At 39.9% G+C, this 21,474-nt stretch overlaps 3 protein-coding genes across 3 annotated transcripts; 2 read left to right on the top strand and 1 right to left on the bottom strand.

Moving 5' to 3' along the window:
• The first annotated feature begins 3,258 nt into the window (after window positions 1-3,258).
• LOC143909190 (uncharacterized) lies at window positions 3,259-7,741 on the top strand. Its single transcript, XM_077427095.1, has 3 exons — window positions 3,259-3,499; window positions 3,574-3,855; window positions 4,980-7,741. The coding sequence occupies exons 1-3, from the start codon at window positions 3,350-3,352 to the stop codon at window positions 7,524-7,526; spliced, it is 2,979 nt and encodes a 992-aa protein (XP_077283221.1). The 5' UTR covers window positions 3,259-3,349; the 3' UTR covers window positions 7,527-7,741.
• A 4,599-nt stretch (window positions 7,742-12,340) lies between these two features.
• Window positions 12,341-15,454, top strand: LOC143920202 (uncharacterized). The gene is made up of 2 exons (XM_077442955.1): window positions 12,341-13,486; window positions 14,720-15,454. The coding sequence occupies exon 1, from the start codon at window positions 12,496-12,498 to the stop codon at window positions 13,483-13,485; it is 990 nt and encodes a 329-aa protein (XP_077299081.1). The 5' UTR covers window positions 12,341-12,495; the 3' UTR covers window position 13,486; window positions 14,720-15,454.
• Window positions 15,455-17,937: 2,483 nt separating this feature from the next.
• LOC143917883 (uncharacterized) lies at window positions 17,938-18,432 on the bottom strand. The gene has a single exon (XM_077439502.1). It carries the CDS (start codon window positions 18,430-18,432, stop codon window positions 17,938-17,940), a length of 495 nt encoding a protein of 164 aa, XP_077295628.1.
• Between the last annotated feature and the right edge of the window lie 3,042 nt (window positions 18,433-21,474).

Genomic DNA, 21,474 nt, shown 5'->3' with positions numbered 1-21,474 from the left:
AAAAAGTGCCTTCCCAGTAACATATTCCGACGAGACTCCAATGAGTTGAAACCTAACGCCTCTAATAGGAATGCACTAGGATATAGCCAAGGATAATAACCATACTGTTTGTTTATGACGCCTAAAGCCACTTCTATTAATATAACATTTCTCTGGTGCCACATGTCAAATGATTCCAGGATAATAAACCATTGTAGGCGGGGTAGCGATGTGTTGACCGTATCCCGGCCTAACGAAACACTGTTGTGCTAGTTTTATAAAGTTTTATTGTTTGCCTATGGTTGTACAAAGGTATGGTATTTGTGGGCAAAAGTGTGTCGTTCAGCGGTCTCTGGATATGGTAGAGTGTCGCTGGCTCGGCATTCAGCTATGTTCAGAAGGTCTCTGGATGCGGCAGTGTGTTGCTGGCTCGTTGTTCGGCTATGTGCAGAAGGTCTCTGGATGCGGCAGTGTGTTGCTGGCTCGTTGTTCGGCTATGTTCGGAAGGTCTCTGGATACGGCAGTGTGTTGCTGGCTCGTCCGGCTGGTTGATCTTCCAAGTCCGCGTAGTGTAGTGGTGGCTGGTCAGGAGCTGTATGTCGACGCTTGCTGCTGTGGGTCGACTGTGGGCTGCTATGTAGGCTGCGCTGTTGACTGCTGTCGTGGCGGCTGTTGGTTGTTGTGGAGGCTGCACTGTGGGCTGCCGTGTTGACTGCGCTGTTGACTGCTATGAAGGCTGCGTAGTTCTAAGATGGGGTCACCAATGTAGGCGGGGTACATGTGTGTTGACAGCGCTGTTGGATGATCAGAAGGTTGCGTAGATCACGTCGGGGTCACCAATGTAGGCGGGGTAGCGATGTGTTGACCGTATCCCGGCCTAACGAAACACTGCTGTGCTAGTTTTATAAAGTTTTATTGTTTGCCTATGGTTGTACAAAGGTATGGTATTTGTGGGCAAAAGTATGTCGTTCAGCGGTCTCTGGATATGGTAGAGTGTCGCTGGCTCGGCATTCAGCTATGTTCAGAAGGTCTCTGGATGCGGCAGTGTGTTGCTGGCTCGTTGTTCGGCTATGTTTCGTTAGGCCGGGATACGGTCAACACATCGCTACCCCGCCTACACCATCAAATATTTAATTAATCATAAATTGAAAGAAAAATTAAAAAAAAGCATTCATTTAATTTTTAAATTCTAATACATAAAAGCAAAATATCGGAGCAGTGGAGCACCACAAATTTTCTTGCTCCTACTCCGTGCAAAAACTTGTTGCTCCACTCCAGATCTCTGCAAATATCTTTCAAAGCAAGACAAACAACAAAACAAAAAATATATTTGGCAGTTAATACCTGACAGTGTTCTAAAGAATTTCAATATTCTATTTTTGTTGATTTAGTATTGTAATTTAAATTCATAATAATACATTAAACAACATGGATAGTCTCGTTCAAATCTAGGGGGGGCGGCTGCCCATCCCAGCCCCCCAAATGACGCCCCTGATGGTGGATCAATAAAAACTCATATCCAATGACACTTGAGTGAAAAATCATTCAAATCAATTGGAATAAATAGATTAAATGTGGAATTTATTTAAGTATATTGAATTTTTTTAATAATATATTCAAACCGATATTAGCATGAGATTTACATAAAATGTACATGCTATCACATCCACCCCCCCACTCGAACCGCGATGGCCAGTTACATTTCGTTTCAGTTTCGCATTGCATTTTGGTCAAGAAATACAACATTGTTCGTGAGTGTAGCGGTCCGTAGAATTCGACTTTTGTTCAATCAGTTTTCTCGTGACCGATTTTAGGGTGTGACCAGTTTTCTCGTACCAAATTTGCCATAACCAGTTCCTAAATAGCAACCACAGGTTGCAATATGGCAACTGGATTTGGAAAATTTCGTAAATATCGGGTGTAGATATCGGTAGTGTGGACGTAGCCATTATGTTCGGCTAACGTTAGGACACACACACACACAGATTACCGTCTTTATATTTTATTTATTTTTATTTTTATTACAATCTGTACGGACGCCAGGGGTTCTCAATCGAGAGCCACCTGATGTCGGTTTGTGAAGTGTAGAGCTCGTGGTAAAGCGCGGTGAGGTTTCCTCCACGGGACCTGCGGCTCGTCGTCTGCGGTCTGGTCTCTGCTGATGATGGCTGCTCTGCTCTATCTCCTTCTCTTTCGTAGTGTGCGTGGGATGCGTGATGTGGAAAAAGGGTGGGAGATTATATAATAACAACAGGTTGTAAGTCTGTTTGTAGGGGGGAAGGGGGGGGAGTAAACAATGGCAACACGTGGGCTTGAGATTATGCACCAAGCGTGTCTGATTTGTCTGCCTTCTGGACGAAGACAGACCAGGCTTCCTCTGGTGCACACCGGACGGATACTGGAGCTGGTCTCCAAGTATAGTCAAACATCACCAGTGGCCGAGCTGGTGATTCGGTGGCAAGGAGCGAACTGCGTGTTTATGCAGCAGCCGTTGGCGCGCAACTCGATGGGCTAGCCGCTGTCAGGGTGGTTAGCAAGGCAAAAACATCGGCCAGATCGTGGGTCGTAAGGCCATGAAAGCCGACCATCAGACAAATAGTCTGAACACAATCAATCAATGTACACTCGTCATTACAGATCTCTCCAATGCGACGAGTGTACAAGAACGGTCAGAATACAATAATACATATAATACAATCAGAATACGTAGAATACAATAATTAATTAAGTATAGAAATAATAATTATAGAGACATCTATGGATTATTTTTAGATTTTTGTGCACAATTATTGTTACAATTTTATACACATAATAAACACGAAATTATAGATTTCAGATTTCTGTGCATAATTTCTACAAATTATACACATAGATTTTTGTGACAACAGTAAATGATCCGTTACCAATTTTCAGGAACCGTTTCAACAATGATCAGATAAAATTGGCAAACTCTGATAGAGAAACGATCGATTTGGAGTCACAAAACCCCCAAACCTAACCAGCAGTTTATTGGCGAATCGATCCAGTGATCGTAGTGGTGCTAAATATATATTGCTGGCTTAATATATATAATGTATTACGGTAAATTAATATATTGCATCAGTTAGTAGTGAACAGAAGCACCTTAGACGGCACAAAAAGTAATCAGTTGTAATTTACTCACGAAGTTCTAATTTTTTACTTAAAACTATGTATATTTAGCAAACAACTATAGTACTTCTCTTGCCTAATATTATAATCTTTTCTTTTTCACAATGCGCCTATCCCAAGAACGCACGCAGTTCGCGAGCTGCGGTTTCACAATCCCTACATGACAATTGGTACCCATCGTCAGCTGTCAAAGTTCTGTCACTGACACTAAAGATTAAGCATGTCCTGGGCCGAGTTTGTTCCAGACGAGACGCAGACTTGTCGACTTTGCCTATGTTCAGTTCCAGTTGAATCTTCCATTTCCATCTTCCATTCCAATTCAGAGTCTCTGGAAGCGCAGCGACTCATCTCACACTGCTGTCAACTACAAGTCAGATGCTCAATGTGTTAAAATAAATTCCAATTAGATTCTTTGCATCAAATCTATGTATATTTCCATTCTAGGTGAGAAAACACGATGGACTGCCCCATGCAATGTGCTCATCCTGTGAATGCAACTTGAAATTGCTCGCTCAATTTAAAAAGATTTGTAAACAGAGTGATGAAAAGATGAGACGGAAATCTATCGAATGTGTGGATATTAAAGTGGAGGAAGTTTTACTTGACGATTTCGTTTGTGAGGACAAATTCGGCGAAGACAGTGAAGTGCGATCGATGAATTGTAATCTAAAGAAAAGGAGTATTGATACCGACAAGCTTTCACTAGAAGAAGAGAAAGATTCAACGGTAATACATACATATTTAAGTAATATTAGGCAAAAAAAATCATCCTTTCCTTTTATCCGTCAGCAAGTACCCATTCGAAATTGTAAGATTTGACCCATCATCATCATCATATCATATATATTATATGGCTATTGTGTCTGTCTGAGATAAAGCTCGCCGTACTATTATATTCGTTTCGATTCCACATACATATGTACTTCACGGCTAAAACACTGACAAAACTTATATACGAATACAATAACAAAATAAAAAACTTCTATATATATATATATATACTATTTGCTACCAATGTTTCCTCTTGGCAGAGAATTTACTGCCGTTTATTGAAAATTCATTTAATTAATTCATTCATTAACCCATTGCCCACGGCAATAAATATAGCGAACAAGCCCGGTACGCGGCATCTTTTTCGCGAAGTTGGCAATCGAGTTTTCGACCTTAAATACAGATTTTAATATTTACTCAAGTAACCAGATATGTTAATTAACACATAAAGTATTATTTTAAACAATAAAATACATAATATATGTCGTAATTTTGGCTTAATTGTCAAATAATCATTCTTCATATAATTGAGACGTATCGTCGCCATTGTTCAACAGACGTGACGTCACACAAACGAGGTTTCAGTATGGTTCCACAAAAAACTAATTTTGACTGGTATATATTCATTTTAAGCAAATTGAATAGATGGCATTCAACTCTCAGTAATATATTCAACGAATTTTGAACCTTAAAACAGTTGAAATAGGCGCATATAAGGCTCAAAATCCCGTGCAAAGTTCAGAAATTCTATGGAAGACAGCCGCGCTACAGACTTGTCGCGCAAAGCTTCCATAGAAGACGGCCGCGGGCAAACGGTTAATTTCTCTATTTTATATTGTTTATATGTAGATAGGTAGGTAGTTTTTACCATTAACAATTAAATATAAATATTAAATTAAGTATATTTAAAAGGTATTTGAGAAAATTTCGACCGCATGCAGATCAAACACAGGACCGACACATTTCTTTTTTATTTTTTATTTAATATCTTAATACACCAACACCCATGCGATGATATTTCATCGGGCACAACACTAGTTTATAATAAATAATCAAGTCCTGCTTTTTATATGTTTCAGCTGGATAATAAAAAAACTGACCACATAAGTAAAACTTCAGACGGATGCTACTTGTATAATACAAAATTATCAACACATATAAAACGTCACAGTTTGGAAACACGTTTCAAGTGTGAAATCTGCTCTAAATGTTTTGCGACCAATCGAAACTTAAATGTACATATGAAACGGCATACTGGAGAAAAACCATTCGAATGTACAATATGTTCAAAACGTTTTGTAATCTACGACGCACTTAGAAAACATTTAAAACGCCACATTGGAGAAAAACCATTCAAATGTGAATTGTGTTTGAAATGTTTTGTAGGGAAAATTGAACTAGGAGAGCATATGAAACGTCACATTGGAGAAAAGCAGTTGAATTGTAAAATATGCTCGGAACATTTCACTAGCAATCTTTTATTGAGAGAACATATGAAATGTCACACTTTGAAGACACGATTCAAATGTGAAATATGTTTGAAGTGTTTTGCAACGAATAGAAACTTGAATGTACATATGAAACGTCACACAGGCGAAAAACCATTTGAATGTACAATTTGCCCAAAACGTTTTGTGATTGAAGATGCATTGAAAATCCATTTAAAACGTCACTCCGGAGAAAAACCGTTCAAATGCGAGACATGCTCGAAATGCTTTCTAAGGAAAATCGAATTGGGAGAGCATATGAAACGCCACACTGAGGAAACAGAATTGAATTGTAAAATATGCTCGGAACGTTTTACAAGTAATCTTCTGCTGAGACAACATATGAGAAGTCACGGCTTGGAAACACGATTCAAATGTAAAATGTGCCTAAAATGTTTTACAACTAATCGAAGCTTAAATGTACATATGCAACGTCACAACGGAGAGAAACCGTTTCAGTGTACATTATGTTCAAAACGTTTTGTAATTGAAAACGCGTTGAAAATCCATTTAAAACGTCACACTGGAGAAAAGCCATATGAATGTGATATATGTTCAAAGTGTTTTGTAAGGAAAAGTGAATTGAGAGAGCATGTAAAACGTCACATAGAAGAAGCAGAATTGGATTGTAAAATATGCCCGGAACGTTTTACAAGCAATCTTCTGCTGAGACAACATATGAAACGTCACAGTTTGGAAACACGATTCAAATGTGAAATCTGCTCTAAATGTTTCACAACCAATCGAAACTTGAACGTGCATATGAAACGTCACACTGGAGAAAAACCATTCGAATGTACAATATGTTCGAAATGTTTTGTAATTGAAGATGCGCTGAAAATACATTTGAAGCGTCACACTGGAGAAAAGCCGTTCAAGTGTGAAACATGTTCGAAATGTTTTGTAAGGAAAAGTGAATTAATAGAGCATATGAAATGTCACCCTGTAGAAACAGAATCGAATTGTAACATATGCTCGGAGCGTTTTTCAAGCAATGTTTTGTTACGAAAACATATGAAACGTCACACATTGAAAACCCGATTCAAATGTGAAATCTGCTCGAAATGTTTTGTAACCAATCGAAACTTAAAGGTACATATGAAACGTCACACTGGAGAAAAACCATTCGAATGTACAATATGCTCAAAACGTTTTGTAATATACGACGCCTTAAGAAAACATTTAAAACGTCACACTGGAGAAAAACCGTTCAAATGTGAAATATGCTCCAAATGTTTTTTAGGCAATTACGAACTTAAAGAACATATGCAACGACACACTCTGAGAACGCCGTTCAAATGTGAAATCTGCTCGAAACGTTTTGTAACCAACCGTAACTTAAATGTGCATATGAAGCGTCACACCGGAGAAAAACCATTCGAGTGTGCAATGTGTGCAAAACGTTTTGTTAGTAAGAGTGAATTAAGAATCCACGTGAGACGTCACATTGGAGAAAAACCATTCAAGTGTGAAATATGCTCAAAATGTTTCTTAAACAATGGCGAACTTCAACAACACATGCAGCGTCACACTGGGGAAACTCTATTCAAATGTGAATTGTGCTCGAAATGTTTTTTAACTAATGGTGGGTTCAAACAACATATGCAACGTCACACTGGGAAAATGCCATTTAAATGCGAAATATGCACGAAATGCTTCGTAAGAGACATTGAGTTAAAAATTCATTTAAAGCGTCACATTGGAGAAAAATCATTCGAATGTGACATATGCTCGAAATGTTTCGTAAGGAAAAGTGAATTAGAACAGCATATGAAACGTCACATCTCAGAAACAGAACTGAATTGTAAAATATGCTCTGAACGCTTTGCAAGCAATCTTTTGCTGAGACGACACATGAAACATCACACTTTGAAAACACCATTCGAGTGTGAAACTTGCTCGAAATGTTTTGTAAACAATAGAAACTTAATTGTGCATATGAAACGTCACACCGGAGAAAAACCATTCGAATGTCCAATATGCTTGAAGCGTTTCGTTAACGAGAGTGAATTAAGATCTCACATGAAACGTCACGTTGGTGAGAAGCCGTCGAAATGTGAAATGTGCTCTAAATGCTTTTCAAATAATTATTTGCTAGGAAAACATATGAAACGACACTTATTAGATATGGGTATTTAATAATTGTATCAGCTTGAATAATTTTTATGAATGATTAAAATGTAAATAAGCTACCCGAGAAAAAGATATTAAAATGAAGAGTAGAATGTTCACTTACTGAAAATTAATTTACCCATCATAGAACATGATGGCAATGTAAAATATAAATACTATATAAATTAATTGCATTGTATTATAAACCTCTTCTTAAATAACATTAAAAAAATATTACAATGAAAACAATTTCAATTTCTTTCATATTCAGTCTAATGTTCTTAATCTTCCATTTTTATTTTATTTTAATTTGAAATACAATTTTGCATCCCTAATATGCATGTCTTACCATTAGGGGTGTGTCAATATTGTATAATAAAATTTTTCGTGCTCTTCTTCAGCGAATGCTTTTCGTGCATTTTAAACATATAATCGAAGACAGATTGTTTGCAAGGTTCTTGTAATAACTAGAAATACAATAATTTTTGTATGGTGGTACAATTTAACGTAATGTGTAACCAGATTTAAAAATCATTTTAATCCACCAATTTGTCATAAAAACAATTCTTTCAATAGTACAATCGCACGTATATGCCGTCACAATGAGCGTATATGGCGTCTTTAAAATGGTATGGATGTTTGTCCCGACTTTTTTACTGACTCTTTCAGTACTTTTAGGGCTAAGGTGAAGAAGCAAATGGGTCTACCTCACGGGACCGAAAGTGAAAAGGCCGAAAAAGCAAATATTGGAAGGCAAAGATCGAAAATCGAAAGATCAAAAAAAAGGGTGCATGGTAAACGGTACTATGTGCATATAATATATATTAGTGGCATGCGGTGAAATTATCTCTCTTTTTGTTATACAGCCTTATTTAATGTGCGCGCGCAGATACACGAGGAAAAGCCTATTCCTGTTGTATCCTGCTCGTGCAAATTAAGTAAGTATGTACGACGGGGGGAGAGAAAGTTTTACCGCACGCCACTAATATATATGTTCAGACCAATTGTCTGTTGGTCGGCTTTCGTGGCCTTACGACCCACGAGCTGCCCTATGTTTTTTTGGTGCTGGCCGCCCTGGTCAGCCAGCGCACACACTCCCACTCCAACCGCCGCCGCTTGAACACTGCTTCTAAGCGGCGCGTTTCCTCGATCCCGAATCACCAGTTCGAGACTGGTGATGTTTGACGATACTTGGAGACCAGCTCCAGTATTCGTCCGGGTGTATTGAGGAAGCCTGGTCTGTCTTCATCCCGAAGGCAGGCCACTCAGACACGCGTTCTTGGTGCATAACCTAAATCCACACAACACGTGTTCTTTGTACACGAACTCCCCCCCCCCTTCCCCCCTGCTTGCTCTCTGTACATTTAACTTGAAATATAGTTGTATAAAAAACAGATTTACGACCTGTTGTCATTGTATACAATCTCCTTCCATTTCCATCTCCCAACATCACGTTTACATACGCACACGGTACGAGAGGGGGAGACAGAGAGCAGAGCAGACATTAGCAGAGACCAGACCACAGACGACGATCAGCAGGCACCATTGGGGGAAAACCACGCCGACGCTTTACCACTAGCTATACAAACATCACGACATCAGGTGGCATCTCGATTGAGAACCCCTGGCGTCCGTACAATATATACTAGCCGGTTTTTATATGTATGTCGACTTTTTCACGGTCACCCATCAAGGGCCATTAACAATACCATTTACCATAGTTATTTGTTTTATCAATACTGTAGGAATATAGTACAACTCATGCTATATTATATCAACACCAGCGATCTCATCATCGATCCTGTCCAAACACGCATAAACTCAAGGGCAACGACCCCTGTGACCGTGCCCGAAGAACAAAGGAAGAACACGCTTCCCCCCCATAAACAGCACGTGTAGCACGCTCGCCTCGTAAATAGGTCATAGCTTGCATCAAATACACGTGCCCCAAATATACACGTGAAAAGTCATTAAGGCATGGCACACGCTCAAACGAACCACGTCCTGGCGCATGAACCCATAAAACCACGATGTCCTGGCACGCTGACCCCGAGCACGCGCCTCGAATATAGGTTGTGGCGGCTCGCTTATACGACATGGTCGAGTTTGGTTGCCTTCCTGCGAGTGGGGACCAACCCGGCTGGGTTCGGATAGCTGCTACTCACTCTGTCTTCAGCTGTCATATAATAAACACGTGCATTAACATGCCAGTCGTCTCATTCGTTCATCCTCCATACTGGTGACCCCCGACATCGAGCCACGCAGCCTCGATCAATTTCAACATGCCAGTCGTCTCATTCGTTCATCTTCCATACTGGTGACCCCCGACACCAAGCCTCCGCCCTCGCCCCGGCCCCCGCTATCACCTGGACCACCCCCGACCTCGTCGGAGCAATCACCATCACCTCCAGAGCAATCTCTACCACCGTCAGTACCAATGCCTACATCATCAACGACCCGCACTGGAAGAACCACGCAAATTCCTGCTCGATTTAGGGACTAGTAATTAAGCACTCGCATATGTATTAGTATCTACCCCAATTATGATGACATGTTAGCTTCTCATGAAATGCCCATAACCTCACGGAAGTTTCAGGAATGCATTTCTACCTAGAATAATCAGTTATTCAAATATTGTTATAGTTTAATGCTTTAATTGCAATAGCCTTAGATGATTGTGTTCTCGTCTATCTATGTATCCCGATTTTTTTCCTTACCATATGTAATGAGTATATTATTATTTTTGTGTGCCTAGCGTGGAGTCGCTGCTATTAGATCTCATTCCGTGTGTACATTAGACTGTCAGTTTTTATAACTAATGATGGCTGTTATGAATTGTACGATCCTCCACATACGCTGTAGCTCCGGGAAGCGAAATTCCAAAACTTTCATTCCTTACTGTTCTATGTTTACCTTTCCGTGGAAAGTATGGGTATTCGATTTACTTATGTTGTACTGATGTGTATTTTAGTTTACTTATGTTGTACTGATGTGTATTTTAGTTTACTTATGTTGTACTGATGTGTATTTTAGTTTACTTATGTTGTACTGATGTGTATTCGATTTACTTATGTTGTACTGATGTGTATTTTAGTTTACTTATGTGTGTACATTCGTGGTCCACATGCATTTTTTGATACACTTGTATGATACCAAGAGAAAGAACACGAGAGAGGTCGGAAGTAACTGTAATATTATTTTGCTTCTGTGACTGTAAGACATTATTTCGTCTGTAACGCTGGGGTACCAGCTAAGTGGTATCGCCAAGGCTAAGGGGGGAGTATTGTGGCAACCCCAAAGGCTGGCCGTAAACGGAGGTGTTTTCGCCCCGAGGGCGGTCAGCGCGTCACGGGAAGCTATCTCTTCCCTTCGGACCTCGCAACCGACAACACCTCTCTCGTCTCCCACACTCGCTGTACCTGAACCAATAAACATTGTTTTCCGAAGCCGAACACCGCGTTTCAATCAATCGCCTGCTCTCCATAAGGTCAAACACGTGTATCCGGGAACCGAAGAACAAAAGATATGCACACGACACGCTTCAAGCCAGAAGGTATATAAAGTGATACGCCAGTCCCAACACCAGAGTGAACCTCTGGAGTTCAACTAGATCACATCTCCGAAGAAACCTCTTCGTACATACAATAACCGGTTACCCGACAACTCGTTCACAGATTTTCCGTAAACCGATGATGCGCTCCAGGCATTACGTATACGGCCATTTCTGTCTCACCCCGTCTGTTCACCATGATCTTGTTTACTATGCCATTACGTATGCAGCCATCTCTTTCACAGACCGTCTGTTATCGGTGAAAAAATGGTCTGTGAAAGAGATGGCTGCATACGTAATGGCAGAGTAAACGAGATCATGGTGAACAGACGGGGTGAGAAAGAGATGGCCGTTTACGTAATGCCTGGAGCGCATCATCGGCTTATGGAAAATCTGTGAACGAGTTGTCGTGTCACCACCATTGAAGTAGAATGGGTAGAAGCACTCTCAGCTTCCAAAAATGTTGCTACAAAAACTCCGTGCAGACGGAGATTTCGGCTGTTTTGCTCAGTTGTTTGTTAAGCTCTGTAGCAGTAGGATCTCTTTGAAATAGGCTCTACTAGTGAAATTGTGTGGTAGTATTAGTTCGACAAAGTCCGAACATCTGTATGTGCACGTGCTAGATGTTCGGACCAGCCTCACTCATTGAAAAACAGAGCCGTACACCGTATTATTTTTTAAAACTAATTATTACTTTATCTACATTGAAGTAGTATGCATAGAATTGCTCTCAGCCCCTAAAAATGTTGCCACAAAAAATCCGTGTGCCCGGAGATGTCAGCTGTTTTGTCCAGTTGTTGTAAGGGACGATCACTTCCACGAATTTTTTTTCCTCACTCTTTTGTCTCTCTTCTGACTTTCCGTCTCTCTCTTCGATGGTTCGCTTTTAAGCGATACTTTTGTTAGGAATGACTATTTTATACATTATACTTCAATGGTCACCACAATAACCATTGTACCAATTTAACGAAAATAAACGATCCTCTTTCAAACTACACAACATGTGTTTCGTTAGGCTGGGATACGGTCAACATACCTTCCCTGCCTTACAATACCATTAGCAATCTTGTATAAAACAAACGTTCAGTATAAAACAAAACAAATCAGAAACCCCTATGCGCTGAGACAAACTTGCGATCTTGAAAAAAGATAAAACAAATAACTATCATACTAACGAGAACTCGAGGGCCAAAAATTGTCTTTTGAGCGATCACAATGTGCGCTCCAATCCAATTACCAAATTATTATTCTCGAGAAATTTAACCGTTTTTTTTTTAACACTGGCTACACTGATATGTCAAATACGTTGAATCTTACGTCAAAGCACACGCTGTTTTGACACATAAACCAAAAGAAAACCCTCGAGGCCTTCTTGTTCGCGACTAGGCTTTAGAATTTCTCGACTCAGGCCCTTTTTGAAATTGAATATAACCTAAAAGAATTAACATGACAAGTGTATGGAAACTCTGTAATAAAATAGTGAACAAGCTTATGGATAGGAAAGACATATTGTACGAGAAGTGGTCATCGCCTGAATTATGTGTGGTTTTAGGCGAAAGTGGAATGTGCATAGAGTGGTTGGCGAAACGCGGACTGATTAAGAACAGTCGTCTCTGCAGCGTATGCGGTGAACCCGCATCATTGTTGGAATGTGCTCAAATTATTGACGGCTACAGATGGGAATGCAACTTGCAAGAGTGCAACTTTCGAAAGTCCATCCGATCCGAGTCATTTTTCGACGGGAGGGATTTGCCGCTGCGTACAATCATAGTTGTAATGCATTATTGGTGCGAAGATCTGCAAAACGAAACAGTGACTCAATTAGGTGTCAGCGAAGAGGATTCCGCTGATATATGCAACGTTATTCGGGAGGAGTTCGAGAAGAATCAAAGACGTGCCGGTGCAATCGGAGGGATAGACGAGAACTTTCAACCGGTGATTGTAGAGATCGGCGAGTCGTACTTCTTCCGCGGTGAACACCGACAGAGCCAGCAGCCCGAAGGTCACTGGGTGTTCGGCGGAATCGAGAGACTGGAAAACGGCGCTGTTGGAAAGCGTTTCTTGGTTGCGGTTCCGAACTGCGCTGCGGATACACTGCAAGATGAAATACTCCGACATATATTGCCCGGTTCAAACATAATTTCGGACGGTTGGGCAGCGTACGGAAACATTCCGCACATTGCGAATGGAATATACACGCATTCGTTTATGGGTGCCGAAAACAACTTGGTGGACCCGAATAATCGGGAATTGCACACGCAAAACATTGAGATGATGTTGATGCGAGCCAAACGGAAGATGAATCGTCACGTCGGCTCAAGTCGCGAATCATTTGCATTGCATTTGCAAGATTACGTATTTAGGAGCCAGATTCGACCCTCCAGATATCTGTTTGAATCGCTTCTGATGGTTATTGTAGATAAATACACAATATAAGGTACAACTAACACCACGTGGACTAGTATTTAGCGTATATTAGACAGCAGTATGACTCGGTGATTGCATTTATGTTTAGCACCGAGAGGTTACCGGCTTTGATTCCGAGCTAATCTTTAATGCTGCTGGTCAGACGTGGATATTTGTGACTCCAAGTCGATCGTTTCCTATCTGAGTTTGCCAATTTATCTGATTTTATTGTTGAAACGGTTCCTCCATCGAATTGGCAAAAACCCGCTATGTTACAAATATCCGAATTTGATTTATATACAATATGTAAAAATTTATGGACAAGTCTAAATACACATATGTCTATGGATTAATTAATTGTTGATTTCGGGCTCTTCAGCCTCGAAATACGGCGATTTATGTTATAAAAAGCTTCAATGTTTGTAATTTATTGTCTAGGAATGGGACATTGGGGTCTACCTGTTAGGCATTCCTGGTATATATCTATGTAAAAAATAAAATAAAATATATTAAAGTTACCACAGAATATTGAAAAAAAAAGAGAAAACTGGTCACACCCTAAAATCGGTTAATTAGTTTTCTCGTGACCAGTTTTAGGGTATCGTCGACATTGTTCAACAGGCGTGACGTCACATAAACGAGGTTTCAGTATCGTTCCACAAAAAACTAATTTTGACTGGTATATATTCATTTTAAGCAAATTGAATAGACGGCATTCAACTCTCAGTAATATATTCAACCAATTTTGAACCTTAAAACAGTTGAAATAGGCGCACATAAGGCTCAAAATCCCGTGCAAAGTTCAGAAATTCTATGGAAGACAGCCGCGCTACAAACTTGTCGCTTCCATAGAAGACGGCCGCGGGCAAACGGTTAACAATTAATTAACCCATAGAGAGACGTCTGTATATTTAGGCTTGTACATAATTTTTTACATATTGTACACAAATCAAATTCAGATATTTGTGACATAGCGGGTAGGTTGGTTTTTGCCATTTTGATGGAGGAACCGTTTCAACAATGAAATCAGATAAATTGGCAAACTCGGATAGGAAACGATCGACTTGGAGTCACAAATATCCAAGTCTGACCAGCAGCATTAAAAATTAGCTCGGAATCAAACCCGGTAACAGCTTGGTGCTCAACATAAACGCAACCACCGAGCCATACTGCTGGCTTATATATAATATACATACATGTAAAATACGTAACAATGAAAAAATATTATTTCCGAGAAATTTAAGCAGTTTTTTTTTTTTTGCAGTAGTTGGATCTTATGTCAAACGCAGACTGACCCGGACATAGGAAATTACCAATATTTCTATAATGGACCATGATGCATCAACATACATGAAAATGACCGATTTGATTAAGATAAACAAGACAAGCAGATGCCGACAACCAAGCAAGTGAATTTCAGGCGCCCCCCATATATTCATATTATTTTCTTACAGCCAAATAATAAGGATGTCTTTTTTAAGTAAAAAAAAATAATTTTTCTGGACTTCGCATTGGTAAACCCTTTTAACAAGATATTTTATTAAAATTAATGTTATTTGTGCTCTCATGTTCAATCAGAGAAATGTTATAATAATAGAAGTGGCTTTACGAATAAATAAATTGTGTCAATATTCCGCGGTACGTCTCCATAACTACGCTAAAGCGCACGGAATACAATCAGGGTCATCACATATTCACTACAGAAATTAAAGTTTTATTTTGATATCCTCTTCTTCTTCTAATGCCGAATCCGTATTCGGACGTAGGCGACTACCATGGGCAGACATCGTTTATGGCCCGTGCGAATTCTTCCCTATCATGGGCAAGCCGAAATAACTTTTCGAGAACGAGTCCCATCCATGACCTTGTAGGCGGGGTACTGGAGTGTTGACCGTATCCCAGCCTAACGAAACACTGTTGTGCTTGTTTTATAAAGTTTTATTGTTTGCCTATGGTTGTACAAAGGTATTATATTTGGGCAAAAGTATGGCGTTCAGCGGTCTCTGGATATGGTAGAGTGTCGCTGGCTCGGCATTCGTTTATGTTCAGAAGGTCTCTGGATGCGGCAGTGTGTTGTTGGCTCGTCGTTCGGCAATGTTCAGAAGGTCTCTGGATGCGGCAGTGTGTTGTTGGCTCGTCGTTCGGCTATGTTCAGAAGGTCTCTGGTCTGCTGCTGTGTGTCGACGCTTGCTGCTGTGGGTCGACTGGCGTTGTTTGGGTTGTACCTCCTTTTATAGTGTTTCTGGAATCACCTGACCAATGGTGGTGGTTGTTGATGCGTAAGCGAGGAATGCGCTTTTGTCGAGGGGTAGAATTTTCTGGAATGATTGGCGCCGTTCCGCTCGATGTAGTTTAATGGTGGCGGCGTGTTTCAACCGTTTTGGTTCCGCTCGACTGGTAGGGGCGTTCCGCTTGAGTTTAATATAATGGCTGCAGGTGTGCGTCGTCTGGGTTTCGTTCCGCTCGAGTGTGAGGGGTGGAAAATTCTCGAAGGATTTGGCACCGTTCCGCTTGAGTTGGATATGGCACCGTTCCGCTTGAGTTTAATATAATGGCTGCAGGTGTGCGTCGTCTGGGTTTCGTTCCGCTCGAGTGTGAGGGGTGGAACATTCTCGAAGGAACTGGCGATTGATTCCAAGAAGTGCACGTGTTGTGTGGTGAGTTCTGCGAGGAATGTGGTTTGTTGTTGTGGAATATTCTCGAATGTTTCGATGACGATGACGATGACGAGATTCCTACAACCTGATCAGTTCCGGAGCCAAGAGTGCTTCTTTCTACCAAGCCACCGTTTGCCTTCTATGATTGTTTGTAGAAGGCGATATTTGGGGCCGCGAATAATGTGGCCAAAGTATTCCATCTTACGGCGCTTCACCGTGTCAAGAAGCTCTCTCTTTTTATGAAGAAGCTGGAGGACTGTTTCGTTTCTTACATGCTCCTTCCACGAGATCTTTAGCATCCTCCGGTAACACCACATTTCAAAGGACTATCCTGTTCATAGATGCCACTAACAGCGTCCACGTTTCGCATCCGTACAGCAAAACTGACCAAACATAGGAGTGCAGGACTCTTAAGCGCAATTTCATAGACAACCTTCGACAACACAAAACATTTTTCATACTGCTGAAGGCATTTCTTGCTATTTCGATCCTTCTTCTTATCTCCATTTCGGAGCTGACGTCCGTATTGATCATTGCTCCTAGGTATTTGTATTGTTCGACCTGTTCAATCATTTGTCCGCGCACACTCAGGTTTAATGGATCCGTTTTTTCTTTACATATGACCATTGATTTTGTCTTGTTGATATTAATAGACAGACCCCATTTGTTACGTGAATGATCAATTGCGATCAATAACGATTGCAGGTCTTCGGCACTCTCAGTCAATATTGCCGTATCATCTGTGAAACGGATATTATTTATAATTTCGCCGCCTAATTTTACTCCTATTCGACTATCGACTGCCTGGTTGAACACCATTTCCGAATACAGATTGAAGAGCATGGGCGACAATTCTTCATGGGACTCATTTCTACTTTTTTCAGTTTCCAAGTCTTCAACCTTCACAACAGCAGATTGGTTCCAATATAAGTTCTTCAAAAGGGCGATATAGATATGTTGATATAGATTTATTTAAAATTTGAGTATATGGTGGTGATGGGCGTTGGTGGCCAATCCATTTATTTTCTCGGTTGGCGGATTATTTTTATCCAGTGGCGGCTCGTGGATATGATAATTGGGGGTGCTGTGGTAGATTAAAAATCAGTAAAAGTTCATATCACTTATATTTTATTAAAAATAATAACAACAATGAGATAAAGCTATTTCAAAACAAAATCCATCAGTCTATATTTGCTATTGGCAAATTTGTCTATAATTTTTTTCATTAAAATTTGTTATTTTTCTCATCATATTTTCTCTATTGAAAGCATAGATAAAGCTGTCAATGTCTCTTGACTCATTGTGTTTCTGAGGTAAGTTTTGATTCTATTTAATGTAGAAAAGCATCGCTCAGGTTATGCAGTTGTCATCGGAGTGGTAATCAAAAATTTTAAGAGCTTCGTTAATTCTCCGATAACATCGCATAAGTTATTATCATGGATAAATTTTAATATTATTGAAGCCATTTTCTATTGAACTGCTTATATTATTTTATCAGCTTTAATGTATAGTTCTGATGGATCCTTGGCTCTCGACATTCCCACATACAGTAGCTTTCCATGTGAAAAGCATTCGTCCGTCAAATCCAAGCCCGTGACTTTGAGCGATTGTCCTTGTGACTTATTTATTGTCATGGCGAACGCTGGCCGTACAGGGAATTGCAATCTTTTGAATGAAAATGGCTTGTATAGGAATTCTTGGAAGGAAGACTTGCTCCCCTTCATGTACTCCGGTTAAAACGGTTGCCTCAATAATATTATATATGTATTTAAATTCTTTACTATCAGTCTTGTTCTGTTACACAATTTTGGTGGATCTAAATTTCTCAATAGCATGATGGATGATCCAATTTGTGAGATGGTAGTCCACTCGGATTTAAAGAATTCAAATATTCCACCGGGTAACTCGTCGCTTCGTCTTCATTTACGCATTTATCAATGGAGAAGAATGTTCGAGATTGCGTTGTTAACGTATTCTGAATTAAATGGTTGATTTCTTCAACGTTGACGTTAAGCGTTGTCAGAATTGTACGGTTTTTAAGCCATTTTCTGGATTTGTTTGGATAGACTCTATCGATTAAAACTTCAACCGTTGAACAAATTTCCCCGAATGAGAGTTTTATTTTTCCAGATGCAGTTGTTGCCTCTTTGCCATTGCCAATGTTAAGCAAATAGTCACAAAAATGTTTGGAGCTATCGGATTGAAGAACTCTCATGTTGGTCGTAAGTTTCATAGTTTTAACATGTTTCCAAAGCTGCGACGATTTCAGGCAGGCTTTTATCTCGTCAACCATCGTGCCTCTTGGAATCACTGTGGCCATTGTTTAGCCTACTTGCACTTAGTCTGGAGATAATCCTTGAAACCAATTATAACGGACTTTCATCGGATTTTCAGACATACAATCTTTGTAGCTCTCCCAAAGAGCTTTTGAATGACGGCTCGCAAAACGACAGGATGACTGCGAAGAGAGTTCTAATGTTTAATGGAGAGTCCGACTCTTTCGCTTCTTTCAATGTTTCATTCCATTGATTGTCGCTTTCTAGCAGTCCCAATGCCAGGCAGGCTGCATGATACGTGTCATGTTCAACTTCATCGACTGTTCGGAGATCTTTGAAGCAAGTCGGTCCTTTGACTTGTGCAAGTAGTCATCCTCAAGTAGTAGCATTCAAAGTTTCTAATGTCCACTGGGTAAACGCGACCAATAGCATCGCTAGATTTTCTACCGTCACATGGTAGGGTATTCGTTTGTCAATATTTGCGTGCCCTCGATAAATTGACGCGGAAACATTTTGCTGCAGAAATTATCCATCATGCACGGAGACTGTCTATTAAAATTGCCACACGGACCTCGTACCATTTGTTTAATGACGGTGTCATGAAGCTTCTTATCGATGTTGGGGTCGGGAATTTCAGCAAAGATGATATCGTCGATTTGATTTGTTCTTAGTCCATTGGTAAGCTAAAGCAAAAAATGTGCATGTGGAAGACCTCTCTTTTGCCACTCAACGGAATAAAGCCGATATTTAACCGAGCCAAAAATTTCGCCTTTGATCATAACATTCAAAAAATTTATGAGTTTCTGTCGGAAAATTCTAGCAACTAAATTGTTCTCGATTGACCGTTAGTCAAATTATCGCAGTTTGGATTGAACGTATACGTAATAAATAAAGATGGTTGCCTCCATATCGAACGTAAGTGATAGCATCCTGTGCATATTTCGCGGACCTCCTGTATATGTTGATGGCAGAATCACCAACTTTCCATGATTTTCTGCATTCCCATCATTCACAATTGCATCTTTTGAGTGTATGTAATCATCGAGACGAAGCTTTATTTTGGTTTAATCGAATGAAGAGCAATCTTTTCGTCTCAATCTTGGCATACATTTTTTTTTTTGGTGCCATCTTATCAATTCCCGATAAATCATCACCAGTGATATCGCTGTTCTTCAGGTCATGTACGGGCACTACGGAATCATCACTCCGTCCCCAAAATTGTGAATTGGGCTACTGAATCTCTCACATTCAGAACACCAATTCATGAGGCTTTTTTCGCTTTAAACGCCTCTGCTGGTGAGTTGTGTCCAGTAGCTGCAAAGCTTCTATGTTGGGGTGACGGTGCAGTCTCAACTCGTGCCTCCCAGCGCATTCTCGGATGACTTCTTTTACTTTTTGGATTTTAAGGTCCTTGTGGATCTCTTCATTTGTGATGAAGCGATATGCATCGGTGATAATCCTCAGAAACTAATTTTGACATATTTGCATTTTTTCGATGTTGAATGGCTTACTGCATCCCCACAGTCGTATACCATATGTCCATATTGGCTTCACGATTGCCTGGTATATCAGTTTTTTGCAGTTTAGGTCTAATTTGGAGTGTCTTCCTATTAACCAGTGCATTTCTCTCTGCTTCATACGAATGTGTTCTATTTTTTTAATATGATGCCTCCATGTAAGCCTTGAGTCAAGATGCAGTCCTAAATATTTGGCTGACAAAACTTGTGGAACTTAGATTCCGTTTATGAAAGTCTGAATGCTGATATTATTTCGTCGCAGTGAAAATGTGATCTGCATTGATTTTAGCTCGTTCAGTTTCATCTTCCAATCCTTGGTCCATTTACTGATCTTATCCAGTGCACGCTGCAGGCATTCAAATGCTTCCACTTGCGACTCGCTCGATGACATAATAACTGTGTCATCGGCAAATGTTCCAATGAATGTCTCTTCGCTTGTCGGGAGTGTATATCAGGTACAGTATAGGCCCTATCACGCTTCCCTGTGGTACTCCTGCAGAGGCTGTGAAAAAGTTAGAGAATGCCCTCTCATGAGCAACTCCGAATTTGCGTCCGGATAAGTATGATTCCAGTAATTTGCAATAATTTCCAGGTAGTGACTTGCTGATTTTGTGGATAAGGTCGTTCACTAGGTTTTGTTGTCCAATAAGCCGAGTATCCATTTATCTTTATATAACTTTTTTGTGAAAAGTGTGGTTCTGATATTAGTGCTAGATCAATGTTGTTTGTCTTTAAAAACACTTCAAGATCATGGACTCTCTGATTGAGTCCGTTTGCATTCCATGATTTTATTTTTTATTTTTATTTACATACATATTTTCACATACATATATACAAATATACCAGGAAGGCTTAACAGGTAAACCCCAAATGCGCCTTCCTGGTCCACATAATTATTACATAGATACATGTAAATCTAAATATCTGACATCTATGGTCAGTATACATATATTACAAACATCGTATTAATACGATAAATAACGATGAATAACTTTCATGTAACAATACGAATTTTATATTCGATAAACAACCACAGAGACATCTATGGTGAGCAATATGGCGAAACCTAAGATATAACAATAACTAAAGGTTCGCAACAGAAAATTGGGAAGGAAACGCCAATTTTACAGGAATCGTTTCAATGAAAATCAGAAAAATTGGAAAATTCTGATAAGAAACGATCGACCTAGACAAATCAAGATCTGGCCAACAACGAGACTTAGCGGGGAATCGAACTCGTAACATCAAGTACGAAATAATTCAACATTCACCACTAGACCACGCTGCTGGTTATATGCGTTGGGAATTTTTATTATGTTTACTTGGTGATTTCGAATGATTTTCAATTTTTTCCACTCTGGTTATGAGTCAGTTGAATTGTTGTTTTATTTCAGTTTGAAAGTCACATAGCAACTGCATAATGTCACCGATGGTAGGTTCAGTTAATTTATTTTTCTGCCCGATATCTTGTTTTCTTTTGTCTTCTTGGGACTTAGCTGCTTCACTATATGTTTTGTCCGCAGTTGTTTGTTTACCAACAACGTCAATTTGATTTTGTTGTACGCGTTG

Source organism: Arctopsyche grandis, chromosome 1, assembly GCF_051622035.1.
Source record: "Arctopsyche grandis isolate Sample6627 chromosome 1, ASM5162203v2, whole genome shotgun sequence".
Taxonomy (NCBI): Eukaryota; Metazoa; Arthropoda; class Insecta; order Trichoptera; family Hydropsychidae; genus Arctopsyche; species Arctopsyche grandis.
The sequence above is the reverse complement of the archived record's forward strand: the minus strand, read 5'-3'. Positions and strand labels throughout refer to the sequence as shown.